General features: G+C 37.6%; 1 protein-coding gene across 1 annotated transcript in view; it reads right to left on the bottom strand.

Annotated features, from left to right (window-relative positions):
• TMPRSS15 (transmembrane serine protease 15) overlaps positions 1-16,149 on the bottom strand; it is an 839,864-nt gene that overhangs the window by 795,377 nt on the left and 28,338 nt on the right. The window contains exons 2-3 of the mRNA XM_053705190.1: positions 6,361-6,497; positions 5,980-6,047 (exon numbers count right to left, since the gene is read on the bottom strand). Of these exons, the coding sequence (XP_053561165.1) occupies positions 5,980-6,047; positions 6,361-6,497 (205 nt within the window). The remainder of the gene's footprint in view (positions 1-5,979; positions 6,048-6,360; positions 6,498-16,149) is intronic.

Here is a 16,149-nt window from a genome sequence, read left to right as displayed (position 1 = left end):
GAATCAAGGGTTAATGTTTAGTGTTTCAATGTTTGATGAAATGATCTGTGATTATGTCATTTTTTCTTAACCCCTCCCATGCGTGTTAATTGGACACCTGTTTTATTGCTGTGCTTATAAAGTGTGTGTAGTGTGTATTTGTGATTAGCTTGAGAAAGGGGCAGGTGCCCTGATATGTTGCTGTAATAGAGGTATAGCCTTTATACCGTGTGCCACCTTGTGTTCTGTTTCTATATATATAAATATATATATATATATATATTTATTTATTTATATGTACATGTATTTATATGTGTATATATGTATTTACATATATATTCACAAATAAACAACTAAATACATATGTATGTACACATATATAGAACCATATGTAAGTGCATTGGAACACTTTTTAGTTAAGTAGATAAAAACAAGTAAAAACATATTTATATTTAATAAAGTGATATACTATGTATTTACTGTAAATATTTCACATTCCAATATTCTGTACATAGCAGAATATGTGCTATTTATTTTTAAATATATATTCCTGACGGGGCGGAGCTAGCCACAAGATTGAGAAGTTGCACTTTTCGTAAACTCTGTAGTCCATGCATTAACCAAACTAAATTTAAAGGGCAATCAACAATCCCTACATCTCCTTTCCTTCACACATCATACCCCTTCTACCTCCTGATGCCAGAGATCTACCTAAAAGGTCTGCAACCTTCCATATAGGGCTACTATTACTTCAATGAACAGACCCAATTGGCACCAAATCTGTGACCTACATCACTCGGAGATTCTCCTCACGCCACCACATCTCCTCAACGAACAACTAGGCCAAGATGGCACACCATGAGGAGCCACAACCGGTCCATACAGAGACTGGATAGAGAACGGGTACAGGGCCTGGCCCATCGCATTACTACATTGAGCTCTGGCTCTATCTGCCTAACTGAATTCCGGAGCGGTTCCGACCTTCTACTGCACAGAATCCTCATACAGTTGAGAAATTCAGAATGGGCACTGTTAGATTTCCCTTCTTGCCACAATACTACTCCCCAGTTGGCCTTAATCGACTTCTACATCTGTACAAGCATCTACCTATGAGCACAGCATGGACTTGGGTTCCCACTACTTACTCCTCACAGCCACCGGAGTATATCCTCAGCCATCCCACACTCCTGGACTTAAGGACTACCCTGGGACAGACAACTGCAGGGGGCGAGTGTGTGTTCTTTGCCTGCATATACACCTATAGGCCCCAAAGACTACCTCACGTCTCTAGGTCTCAATATAACACCATAAGGCCTCTCTTTGCACTCTACCTATACTACCATACTGCCTAGGTGTCTTCCCTCCTGAGATTGCAACCTCACCTAAAGGGCCCCAGATACCTACAATAATTGAATATGTGACACCTATTACCTGGCCCTGAGAAGGAAAAGAATTACTTATATAACTAAATCCCCAGGGTTATGGCACAGCCCATATTTTTAAAGGGCTCTCCTTCAGTGAGTACAGGCCTGATATACCTGTGGAGCTACTCACAACCTGTGATCCTTTTCTCGGCTCGGGTACACAAAGCCACTGTCCAAACTTACTACTCCACTTGCTGAGTGTACAACCTCCTTAAGTGAAAATGCTGCTACTCCAATTGATACCCACCCATCCATCCGCCATACTAAGGTAACCCAACTTCAATACTACCTGTCCTCTCTCCTCCCTTTCCTGTCTGCCCTTTTTGCCTATGGGTCATATTCTATACTCCTTTTCCCTACATCTCCCTGTGTGAGCACCTTCCCCAGGAAAGAGACAGATATACACTTACTTTTGTAGACCTTCAATCAAGCAACACTCCCATAAATTCTTTCTCTCAAGTCAAATACCTTAAATAATCCCATGAACCCTGCCTATTCTCTTTTCTTACCATATTCTTGTCACTTCATTAAGCAGAAATTATGTGCTAATTTTACTAGCCAGGGGGTGCCAGACCTACCCTCTCCACCAATTCTGCCTTGGGGGAAGATAAGTACTTTAATCTCTGGTGTAACATATCTACTTGAAGACATCTTACCTTTCCCAAAAGAGGAAACAGAAACAGTTTGATGTTCCTAAAAGAACTCTAGCAGATCACTTTAATAGCAAAACCCACTATGAACAAGATATGTCAGACGAAGATTCCAGAGAGTCGATTCTCTCAACCAAAGGATCACACAGAGATGAAAGTCACTCCACAGACAGATCCCTTCTTGCACACTCCTCTATATTGACTCCATTAAAGTGCTGTCTGATAAAATGGATTCTATCCATACATCTCTAAAACAAGAGCTTAAGATGTCAGTCTCTGAACTCAAGAGAGACATATCATCTTTGGGAGGATAAACTGAAGCGCTAGAAAGAAAACATGAAGATCTTAGCATGGATCACACCAATCTCTTTTCTTACACTCAATCACTGACAGAAATTATCTCAGATTTAGAGGATAGGTCACACCGTAATAATATTAGGATACGTGGTATCCCAGAGGAAGTACGGATGGCGTATTTATCAGGCTTTTTGATGGGTCTATTCAAAGAATTATTAAGACCTTTAGAAGACCAAGAACCACGACAGAATCCACTGAGCTCTCCGCCCCAGGAATGCTAACTCAAGTACCCCGAGATACATAAAAATTAGACTACACTACTACACATTCAAAGAAAAACTGCTCAGGGCCTCATCCTAAACAAAAATTTGTAAGATCCTTACCACACAATTCTCTTCTCATACCCTAGCAAAAGACGCACTTTCCAACAAGTCACTCAGTATTTTCGCAAAAATAGTGTAAAATACAGATGGGGCTTCCCCGTTAAACTATTTTTTTAATTTGAAGAACATTCCTATGCCATTTCCACGCCAGACCAAGGCATGAAACTTCTGCTCTCACTGGGCCTACATCCATCCCTCCCCCTGATCAAAACAAAGGATCGGAGGACAATAATGACAAACTCAATATTACTGCACCTGAATGGCTCCCATTACCGAAAAGGCCCAACCACCAATCCACGAGAAAGGAGCTGACAGCTCATAACAAAGACTCCTATCATTGCATATTGTACTTATGTGTAGAACACTTGAATTAACTTTGGACAATATGCATCTCCTACAAAACACTTTCACCAGTAAATCAGAGGAGAGTAGCACCCCCCCCACCCCTGGTTCCTGGTGGGGACACTAGACCTCTCATCTCTATCCTAACTAATGGTCTCGGGATTACAATCCAGATGCTAGGTATCCTTTTTGAAGAGTTCAACTGTTTATAAAATGTTTATGTTTCAGGTGTTAAAATGTTAACTGTTATATTCATACAAATTGATTTTCAGTTTATTCTTTGATTGAGCCTATCTAAAGTAACATTAACCTAACTGGTTGTCATATGTATACATGTTACATAATAAGATAGCCACTGTGTGTTGACATGGGTGTTCACAACTCTACTATATCATATAACAACCCTACATGTCTAACTAGTACATCTTCATATCATTTGACACTATTAGACTACAAGAGCGCTTAGCTTCCAACCCTAATACGTCTCAGTATCATTTTAGTTTTCTTCTCTAATATGATCCGGACACCCAAACCTTTAGTTACAGTATTCACATTTTACTGACTCTTGTGATGTAATTTAATTTACAAACCTCACCAACCTACACTAACACACTTAATTCTAATAGGTTCTATATCAGTATTCTATTACAAGGGTTGTCTGAACCAGTATCATACTTTATACACAACTCTTAACAAAACAAACTCAGGAGAAGTAATCCACATAGAGGTACCCTTTATGACCTCATGCATTCAGTGACTTCAATATCATCCTATAAGGAATCATGCATAAGACATGTAGACCTTCTCTTTATCAAAAGCTAATTCATCTTATTGACTACACTTTAGGCATACTCCTTATAGACCCGACCTACACCGACAACAATACCATCCTACTCACTTCTTAGAATTTCACTCACATGTATGCTGTTATTAATATGTCCTATTTTACTCAAATGCAATGTGTTTCTCAGTACTTTAGGCATCTATTTGTTTAAGTTTACTTGTTTTATTGCTGTTCGTACCATTGTATCTAACCTAATTAGCCCACTATTACATTCACCAACTTCCCTCTTTCTCTTTATACACTGACATATCCCGCCTTGTGGTGGAGTAACCCCGGCACCCCCTCCATGAAACCCAGACAAAACCTACCTACCAACCATAAGATCCCTCCCTTCCCAACTTTCTACAAAGGCCCTTCACCACTGACTCTCCATCAGTTACTTGAAGTACTCGGACCAAATAATAGACAAAACTTATAGTGCATTCTCGCATATACTTTATTCTCTCCTTGCCAGAAGCTCCTTCCCCCCATCATACCCCCCTACAACCTTAGAGCAGCTCTTTTTCACTGAACACCTCCCCTCCAAGACATTTAAGAATACCAATTAACTATTCCTATCACTCGAATTTGTAGATACACAACTATGCCCACTCTAGATCGTTTCTCCTAAAAGATGCTGTTTCACTATACTCATGTATGCTTATTTTATAAGTTTGTTGCAACTATTAATTATATTCTTGAAGTATTAATGCCAACTATGTAACTATCGGAATAAGTCAGTTGCTCATTTATTTATGTTATATTCTCGCTTAGACTTATTGTATCCACTAACACAGTGTGCAGATTCTTCAATACATGTATTTTTTGTTTAGCTTGGAAAAAAATCAAGGAATTGTTCTGATTGCTTTAGAATATGTTAAGACATCAACAATTGTCTGGTTCTGATTTAAACTAATCATACCACTTTTTAGTCATATTCTTATCTGTATTATAATAATTTTGAATTGAAATGTCTTTGTTTCAATTCAATTCATATGTCTTTGTTTCAGTTTCAATTCTCATATGTGAAGAACATTGGAATGTGAAATATTAATATTTTCATGTCGGATTGATGCACTTGACAATATGGGATTGTGTTTGCATGCTAATAGGGTATTTTTAGTTTTTATTTCCACTTTTTTTGCTCAATTGACTTCTATAGGGAAACGGGTATTCGTGCATGCGTTATCCTAAGTTCAGCTTTTTAAACGTGTCGGGTTAGCGCGTGAGCAAAAACAGTTAACTTTCGAAACATTAAACAAGCGCAACCGAATGTGCGCAAAAAGCTTGCTTCTAGGGCAGTTAAAGGACCAGTAAACACAGCAGATTTGTATAATCAACAAATGCAAGATAACAAGACAATACAATAGCATTTACTCTGAATTTCAAATGAGTAGTAGATTCTTTTCTAACACATTTTAAAGTTATGTATATTTCCACTCCCCCTGTACTATGTGACAGCCATCAGCCAATCACAAATGCATATACGTATATGCTGTGAATTCTTGCACATGTTCAGTAGGAGCTGGTGACTAAAAAAAAGTGTAACTATAAGAGATTGTGCATATTTTTTTAATGAAAGTAAATTGGAAAGTTGTTTAAAATGACATGCTGTATCTGAATCATGAAAGTTTATTTTGACCTGAGTGTCCCTTTAAGCCACCTTTGTTCTTTCTCTCACTTTACTAACTCCCCTTTCCCACTCTCTGGCCATCATCTATTAACATGCAGCAACACTGCCCCTACAGAACACCCAACCCTTCAAATAGCCTTTATAAGAATGTACACACCATACACAACTACTCTCTAACACTCTAAATCCTCTTCTCCCTACAATATCCTCCATCTCCTGCTCTGAGGAGTCTATCCCTCTATATAATTTGATTCTTTGCTAAACCTTGTAATTAGAGCTAACATCTTACATAGTCTATGAGTAAAATGACCTTTTAATGACATTGACTCAAGATTCTAATATAATCTGTAAACTTCATGGAAAATGTTATTCATTAAAAAGCTGTATGTTATAGTTGATGGTGTGAGTCTGTACTTATAATTAGTGACAATATTTCATACTACCTTACCTAAATTCCAAAATGTCTGATGTTCTATATTCATTTTTTTGGCGACTGTCTTGAAAGATCTCATTGATCTATACAACATAAAGATAAGCAAAATATTGTTATTAGTTTATATACTTTCATTTTTTATAAAAAAATAATATATATATACAGTATATATATATATATATATATATATATATATATATATATATTATATATTATATATATATATATATATATATATATATATTTTTATATATATATATATATATATTTTTATATATATATATATATATATATATATATATATATATATATATATATATATATATATAAATAAATAAATAAATAAATAAATAAATAATGAGACTGCTAACAGAAGGAAGTTCTGAAAAAACATACCATTTGTTGAACATCAAAGGCAAGAACTTTGAAGTCTGTTGTGCTTCTGTTTTGCAAGCTGGGGGTGTATGTTGCTCCTGACAATATTTTAAAGCTACCCCTTACTGTGTTATTTCCAGGGTCACATGTGATTGCATCTAAAAAGAAAACACATATAGCAAACTGTCAAATAACATTTTTTATTCCGCAAACCTGTAGGTGCTTTATCTGGAGAACGTGAAAACCGCATCAAACAGAATGGAAAATAATGCAATATGTTAAAATTATGCACACTTGAAGAGTAGGAATATATAAACATAACAATAAATAATCAAACAAAACAAACAAATTATTTATGACGTATATACAATTCTCAATTTTTATAAATAAATAAAAAATAAATAAATGTTTATTTATTAAAAACAAAATGGCAAATGCAAATAGCAAGCAGTGGTACTACAAAAAAAATAAAAATGTCAAAATAAAAAAACAAAAAACCTCTGTATCTGTGATATATATATACTGTATATAATTGAAATACATTTCATATTTATTAAATAATAGTGATAAATAATAAAGATGTAAGTTGAATAAAGTGTAAAGTATTAAAACAATAAGAAAAGATTATTTTGTCACAAATTAGAATTTGTGTTTGTTAGTGTCGTTCACTCCCTACACAAGTATGTTTATGTCATTTATTTTATATCATATCCTATCAACATTGGACCAAGTTGACAGTCTGTCCGGTGATATGGTGACATTTTATTGTTTTCTTGACTTGGTTATAAATTATTTCTCTTCTGTCAGCTGGTTTCATGTAGTGGCGAGTAATGATTTATTTATTTTTTACTTAGTTTAGTTTACTATTAAAATTAAACTAATAAAATAAATTATGTATTAAATACATTATGAATATCAAACAGTACTATTTAAGTGTTAAAATAGTTTTTTTTAATGTGAAAAGCTAAGTTAAAATGGTTTAAATTAATTTTGAAACAAAGAAATGCATGCTAATTCCTGATGGCAGATTGCTCATGACTGATACAGCTAGCTCCAACAGATCTGTTGATGGACAGGACACATCATAAACATAAATAATGTAAATTGGTTTATAAAACATCTTCTTTTAGATGCAGCACAGGAAAATGTACCTTTAGGGCCAGATTACGAGTGGAGCGCTAACCCAACCGCATATTCTCAAGTGTGCTAACCCGACCGCATATTCTCAAATTGGCTAATTTTGACATGAAACAAGATTATGCTCTATTTTTTCATAAATACACATTTCTACATATATCTGATGTTTTTTGTATAATATATATCTCTAACTATATATATATATATATATATATATATACATGATTATATGTAGATATAGATATGTACAGATATATAAGGGAATATCTATTCTGAAATATTTCAAACATATTCCTCTACAGGGAGTGCAGAATTATTAGGCAAATTAGTATTTTGACCACATCATCCTCTTTATGCATGTTGTGTTACTCCAAGCTGTATAGGCTCGAAAGCCTACTACCAATTAAGCATATTAGGTGATGTGCATCTCTGTAATGAGAAGGGGTGTGGTCTAATGACATCAACACCCTATATCAGGTGTGCATAATTATTAGGCAACTTCCTTTCCTTTGGCAAAATGGGTCAAAAGAAGGACTTGACAGGCTCAGAAAAGTAAAAAATAGTGAGATATCTTGCAGAGGGATGCAGCACTCTTAAAATTGCAAAGTTTCTGAAGCGTGATCATCGAACAATCAAGCATTTCATTCTAAATAGTCAACAGGGTTGCAAGAAGCGTGTGGAAAAACCAAGGCGCAAAATAACTGCCCATGAACTGAGAAAAGTCAAGCGTGCAGCTGCCAAGATGCCACTTGCCACCAGTTTAGCCATATTTCAGAGCTGCAACATCACTGGAGTGCCCAAAAGCACAAGGTGTGCAATACTCAGAGACATGGCCAAGGTAAGAAAGGCTGAAAGACGACCACCACTGAACAAGACACACAATCTGAAACGTCAAGACTGGGCCAAGAAACATCTCAAGACTGATTTTTCTAAGGTTTTATGGACAGATGAAATGAGAGTGAGTCTTGATGGGCCAGATGGATGGGCCCGTGGCTGGATTGGTAAAGGGCAGAGAGCTCCAGTCCGACTCAGACGCCAGCAAGGTGGAGGTGGAGTACTGGTTTGGGCTGGTATCATCAAAGATGAGCTTGTGGGGCCTTTTCAGGTTGAGGATGGAGTCAAGCTCAACTCCCAGTCCTACTGACAGTTTCTGGAAGACACCTTCTTCAAGCAGTGGTACAGGAAGAAGTCTGCATCCTTCAAGAAAAACATGATTTTCATGCAGGACAATGCTCCATCACACGCGTCCAAGTACTCCACAGCGTGGCTGGCAAGAAAGGGTATAAAAGAAGAAAATCTAATGACATGGCCTCCTTGTTCACCTGATCTGAACCCCATTGAGAACCTGTGGTCCATCATCAAATGTGAGATTTACAAAGAGGGAAAACAGTACACCTCTCTGAACAGTGTCTGGGAGGCTGTGGTTGCTGCTGCACGCAATGTTTATGGTGAACAGATCAAAACACTGGCAGAATCCATGGATGACAGGCTTTTGAGTGTCCTTGCAAAGAAAAGTGGCTATATTGGTCACTGATTTGTTTTTGTTTTGTTTTTGAATGTCAGAAATGTATATTTGTGAATGTTGAGATGTTATATTGGTTTCACTGGTAAAAATAAATAATTGAAATGGGTATATATTTGTTTTTTGTTAAGTTGCCTAATAATTATGCACAGTAATAGTCACCTGCACACACAGATATCCCCCTAAAATAGTTATAACTAAAAACAAACTAAAAACTACTTCCAAAACTATTCAGCTTTGATATTAATGAGTTTTTTGGGTTCATTGAGAACATGGTTGTTGTTCAATAATAAAATTAATCCTCAAAAATACAACTTGCCTAATAATTCTGCACTCCCTGTATAAGCAGAACATTGGGATGTGAAATATTCACAGTAAATACACAGTTGAACACTTTATTAAATATGAATTTTGCATAAATATGATTTTTTCATGTTTTTATCTACATAACTGCAAAGGGCTCCAATGCATATATATATATATATATATATATATATATATATATATATATATATATATATATATATATATATATGCATTGGAGCCCTTTGCAGTTATGTAGATAAAAACATGAAATGTCTTTTCATGTGACAACACTGAAGAAATTACACTTTGCTACAATGTAAAGTAGTGAGTGTACAGCTTGTATAACAGTGTAAATTTGCTGTCCCTTCAAAATAACTCAACACACAGCCATTAATGTCTAAACCATTGGCAACAAAGTGAGTACACCCCTAAGTGGAAATGTCCAAATTGGGCCCAAAGTGTCAATATTTTGTGTGGCCACCATTATTTTCCAGGACTGCCTTAGCCCTCTTGGGCATGGAGGTAACCAGAGCTTCACAGGTTGCCACTGGAGTCCTCTTTCACTTCTCCATGATGACATTACAGATCTGGTGGATGTTAGAGACCTTGCACTCCCCCACCTTCCATTTGAGGATGCCCCTCAGATGCTTAATAGGGTTTAGGTGTGGAGACATGCTTGGCCAGTCCATCACCTTTACCCTGCATTGGAAAAGCTATTTTCATGGTTAAACCAAACTTCATTTAAATTATGGGTGGAGATAAAAAACTGAAATTAAAATCCTCCATGTCTCAAAATTAAAACAATGTAAATATTTGCATAGGAAATTAGTACATCTAGGCAAGTATCCCCGCTTGCTTTTCCCCAGAAAATCTTAATATACAATGTTTCCAATGCACAAGAGAATTGTGGGTAAGATATGCAAATTAGATATGCAAATTCTCAGTTTTTTTGCTTCAAAAATACTGTTTTGACACAGCGATCCTTTTAAACAGGATTATGACAGCAAACCAGAAATCACTCACTAGACAAGCCTGTTTCGTTCTTTTTGTAACTCATCAGTAGGAGATAGATTTCTGGTTGCTGTATTGGAAAAGCTATTTTCATGGAAAAGCTAATTTCCTATGCAAATATTTACATTGATTTAATTTTGAGACATGGAGGATTTTAATTTCAGTTTTTTATCTCCCCACATAATTTAAATGAAGTTTGGTTTAACCATGAAAATAGCTTTTCCAATGCAGCAACCAGAAATCTATCTCCTACTGATGAGTTCCAAAAAGAACGAAACAGGTTTGTCTAGTCAGTGATTTCTGGTTTGCTGTCATAAGCCTGTTTAAAAGGATCGCTGTGTCAAAACAGTATTTTTGAAGCAAAAAAACTGAGAATTTGCATATCTAATTTGCATATCTTACCCACAATTCTCTTGTGCATTGGAAACATTGTATATTAAGAATTTCTGGGGAAAAGCAAGCGGGTATACTTGCCTAGATGTACTAATTTCCTATGCAAATATTTACATTGATTTTTATATATATATATATATATATATATATATATATATATTCCATTATAGAAGAGGACTGCACTCACTGGATTTGGTATATAAAATAAAAAAAATTATTAAGGTGACGTTTCGGGGTACGCAGACCCCTTCCTCAGACCAGGCAACAGTGCAAATGAACAGTGTGCAATATAAAGCAACATAGCCCCTCCCATCAAACAATTAGTGAAATTGCGCCAAAACCTATGTAACCATGACAACAGGTGAATCACCTAATTAACATTATTCCTACCTTTACTAATGTGATAGTTAAAAACAGTATAATTGTGCAAACCATATAAGTGTATCTTAAAACTATTCTCAAACAATAAATGACATGACATATGAGTAGCACCTAAAACACTCAAGGTGCACACAAAGAAATAAAATGTCCCCCTACAATGTGATGTGTGACATACTGAAATAGCTACCACAAAGAAACAACTTAATATCGATAAAGGCAGTCTATAGGAAACAGCCCTCAATAAAAGATAGTTGCAGGACCTAGGCAGTATATCAGCATTTAAACATTAGTGCATCAGTATCTCTCAGTAAAATATACTTCTCAGTAAACAAAGGACAAGTAGAGAAAAAGGACAAGTAGAGAAAAACGGCTCAATAAAAGATAGTTGCAGGACCTAGGCAGTATATCAGCATTTAAACATTAGTGCATCAGTATCTCTCAGTAAAACATACTTCTCAGTAAACAAAGGACAAGTAGAGAAAAAGGACAAGTAGAGAAAAAGGGCTCATAGCCAGAAAAACACGTATGTCAAGATTTAGGCAAGCATGTAGATGTGTGTGTCAATTGTTGAACATCAGTAGGTATATTGTATAGCATCCATAGACTAATCTTAGAGAGAAAGAGGGTGTCATTACACCATCACCGACTACTGAGCCTAAGGGGTAATATAGATAATTTCAAAGCAGTGTGATTGCAATACATACAAAGAGTCAGCAACGTAAGATCGCTATTTATATCTCAAAGGGGAAAAAATATATATATATCTCTACCAGCCAGCACTGTCTCTAGTTCAGGTAACTTACTTGGCATGAGATGTGATAGATACTGTCAAAGTGGTTGCAGCGTGTTGCAGAGAGGGAGCTGGAGACAAGATATGTCAGTTAGAAGTTTCAAAAACAGGCGCGGATCAACACAGTCCCGCGTCTGTGTCAACGGTGTCAGCGAGCATGGCTAATTTGCATAGCCGTCTGACATCATCAGGGGGGTGTGTATCAAGCAGTCAGAAAACATAGATGACAGCTAACCGATGTTAGCCGCAACTGCTGGGGCAAGCCAAAAAATGATTGTACATACCTACACTTGTAGGAAAGGGGCGAATTGTCTTAACATCTGAGTATATATCACAAAAACAACAGCATAACATGGGTCTATATTGCTTGTATACTTCTATCATATCCCAAAAAGGCTAAGAGAAGCCGTCAGACTTGCAGATAGTTGTATGGATCTGAGAGCTTTAGTCTGCCCAAAATGTGCTAATGTATGTTATGAGTACCATATCTATCCAGAGAGCCATATGTGTACGAAACAGTATAGGTATAGGGTTAGTAAATGTACTTAAAGAGAGCATAGTCTACCAGAATGTAGGTGCTAGAGCTAATCATGATACAAAATAAACAACCAAAAATCCTATACTGGTAAAACATATGCCAGAGTCTTCTGCCTGAGTAACATGTTACTCTTACAGTGGGATCTCAGTGTTACAATCATAGTTCCCCTGTTACAATTGGCAATCAAGTGTGGTTATATGCAAAAGATAAAATCAGGGTTATATTAACAGCGAGCCATGGTATCCAGATAAATCAATAAAGCATATGCATAGTCAGTGGGCAAATTTTGGAAGTAAAAATAAAACATCCTATCACTATGCAAACAGATATTGATGATATGGCCAATGTATGTTCTTGCCTAAATCAGGAAACCTTGCCATATAGGGTAAGGTATCATGCACAGTCCGAGGAAGGACCATTGCTGGTTACACAGATATAATAGGAAACAGTGCCAGTCATTGGACATATTAAGTCCCCTCGGGTATAGGGTGTCAAGTCTGTGTATCCACTTGGTCTCCCTCTGCAGGAGTATTCTATCCCGATTACCCCCCCGCCGTAGCGGTGGGACGTGGTCAATGAGGATAAAACGTATGTCTGTTACCTTATGCTTGGCCTGTAGGAAGTGTCTAGCCACTGGTTGGTCTGCTGTTCCCTTATCCAAAGCAGTACGAATTGCTGAACGGTGATTTGCCATTCTTATCCGTGCGTTGTCAGATGTTTTACCAACGTAATATTTTCCACAACAGCAGCTTAGAAGGTATACAACGTGACTTGTTGTGCATGTGATAAAGTGCCTTATGGTGTACTTCTGTGTGGTATGTGGGTGTCGAAATACCTTGCAGGGGATCATGCCACTGCAGGTGGTGCACCCCAGGCATCTGAAGCAACCTGTTTTAGTGGATTTTAGCCACTTCTTTGTGTAGCTTTGCTCGGGGTCCGTCTGCATCAATAGATCCCTGAGGCTTCTGCCACGTCTGTATCCCATGATTGGTGGGTCCAAGTGTCCAAAGGGGAGCGTTTGGTCGGTGCCAAGGATTTCCCATCTGTTTTTGATAGAATCAGCCAAGACCTTTTTCCCTTTGTTATAGGTGGTTGTAAAAACCATTCTTGGTTTCTTGTCAGCAGGGTTTGTTCGTTCGTTTTCAGACATTAATTCTTGTCTTACTTCCTCTAACAGTTCAGGTGAGTAGCCCCTCTGCAGGAATTTGTTGGACATTTCATCCATTTGGGTTAACCTGTTGGTTGCCTCAGTATTGTTCCTCATTACCCTGATCATTTGGGATTTCACAATAGCCCTCCTGGTATGTGGCGGGTGGTTACTTGTTGCCTCAAGTAAAGAATTCCGATCTGTGGGTTTTGTGTATAAAGTTGTAGATAGTTTCCCTTCCTTCTTGTAGATTCTTAGATCCAGAAAATCTATCTGGTCTAGGTCAAATTTTAGTTCAAACTTGATGCTTAACTATTTTCGTTTTGAGAACATCTTCTACCAGCAATTAACCGGAACGGCGATGGGATCTAACGTAGCCCCGTCCTACGCAAATCTCTACATGGAGCAGCATGAAAGGGACACCATGAAGGTATATAACCATGAAATGGTTAAACACTACAGACGGTACATCGACGATGTCTTCCTAATATGGTGTGGCCCTGTTGATTTACTCACTGAATGGGTAACTAAACTTAATGCTCTAACTTGTCCCATCAAGTTCAAACTAAAATTTGACCTAGACCAGATAGATTTTCTGGATCTAAGAATCTACAAGAAGGAAGGGAAACTATCTACAACTTTATACACAAAACCCACAGATCGGAATTCTTTACTTGAGGCAACAAGTAACCACCCGCCATATACCAGGAGGGCTATTGTGAAATCCCAAATGATCAGGGTAATGAGGAACAATACTGAGGCAACCAACAGGTTAACCCAAATGGATGAAATGTCCAACAAATTCCTGCAGAGGGGCTACTCACCTGAACTGTTAGAGGAAGTAAGACAAGAATTAATGTCTGAAAACGAACGAACAAACCCTGCTGACAAGAAACCAAGAATGGTTTTTACAACCACCTATAACAAAGGGAAAAAGGTCTTGGCTGATTCTATCAAAAACAGATGGGAAATCCTTGGCACTGACCAAACGCTCCCCTTTGGACACTTGGACCCACCAATCATGGGATACAGACGTGGCAGAAGCCTCAGGGATCTATTGATGCAGACGGACCCCGAGCAAAGCTACACAAAGAAGTGGCTAAAATCCACTAAAACAGGTTGCTTCAGATGCCTGGGGTGCACCACCTGCAGTGGCATGATCCCCTGCAAGGTATTTCGACACCCACATACCACACAGAAGTACACCATAAGGCACTTTATCACATGCACAACAAGTCACGTTGTATACCTTCTAAGCTGCTGTTGTGGAAAATATTACATTGGTAAAACATCTGACAACGCACGGATAAGAATGGCAAATCACCGTTCAGCAATTCGTACTGCTTTGGATAAGGGAACAGCAGACCAACCAGTGGCTAGACACTTCCTACAGGCCAAGCATAAGGTAACAGACATACGTTTTATCCTCATTGACCACGTCCCACCGCTACGGCGGGAGGGTAATCGGGATAGAATACTCCTGCAGAGGGAGACCAAGTGGATACACAGACTTGACACCCTATACCCGAGGGGACTTAATATGTCCAATGACTGGCACTGTTTCCTATTATATCTGTGTAACCAGCAATGGTCCTTCCTCGGACTGTGCATGATACCTTACCCTATATGGCAAGGTTTCCTGATTTAGGCAAGAACATACATTGGCCATATCATCAATATCTGTTTGCATAGTGATAGGATGTTTTACTTTTACTTCCAAAATTTGCCCACTGACTATGCATATGCTTTATTGATTTATCTGGATACCATGGCTCGCTGTTAATATAACCCTGATTTTATCTTTTGCATATAACCACACTTGATTGCCAATTGTAACAGGGGAACTATGATTGTAACACTGAGATCCCAATGTAAGAGTAACATGTTACTCAGGCACAAGACTCTGGCATATGTTTTAGCAGTATAGGATTTTTGGTTGTTTATTTTGTATCATGATTAGCTCTAGCACCAACATTCTGGTAGACTATGCTCTCTTTAAGTACATTTACTAACCCTATACCTATACTGTTTCGTACACATATGGCTCTCTGGATAGATATGGTACTCATAACATACATTAGCACATTTTGGGCAGACTAAAGCTCTCAGATCCATACAACTATCTTAAAGTCTGACGGCTTCTCTTAGCCTTTTTAAGATATGATAGAAGTATACAAGCAATATAGACCCATGTTATGCTGTTGTGTTTGTGATATATACTCAGATGTTAAGACAATTCGCCCCTTTCCTACAAGTGTAGGTATGTACAATCATTTTTTGGCTTCCCCAGCAGTTGCGGCTAACATAGGTTAGCTGTCATCTATGTTTTCTGACTGCTTGATACACACCCCCCTGATGATGTCAGACGGCTATGCAAATTAGCCATGCTCGCTGACACCGTTGACACAGACGCGGGACTGTGTTGATCCACGCCTGTTTTGAAACTTCTAACTGTCATATCTTGTCTCCAGCTCCCTCTCTGCAACACGCTGCAACCACTTTGACAGTATCTATCACATCTCATGCCAAGTAAGTTACCTGAACTAGAGACAGTGCTGGCTGGTAGAGATATATATATTTTTTTT

This window comes from Bombina bombina, chromosome 3, assembly GCF_027579735.1.
Source record: "Bombina bombina isolate aBomBom1 chromosome 3, aBomBom1.pri, whole genome shotgun sequence".
Taxonomy (NCBI): Eukaryota; Metazoa; Chordata; class Amphibia; order Anura; family Bombinatoridae; genus Bombina; species Bombina bombina.
The sequence above is the reverse complement of the archived record's forward strand: the minus strand, read 5'-3'. Positions and strand labels throughout refer to the sequence as shown.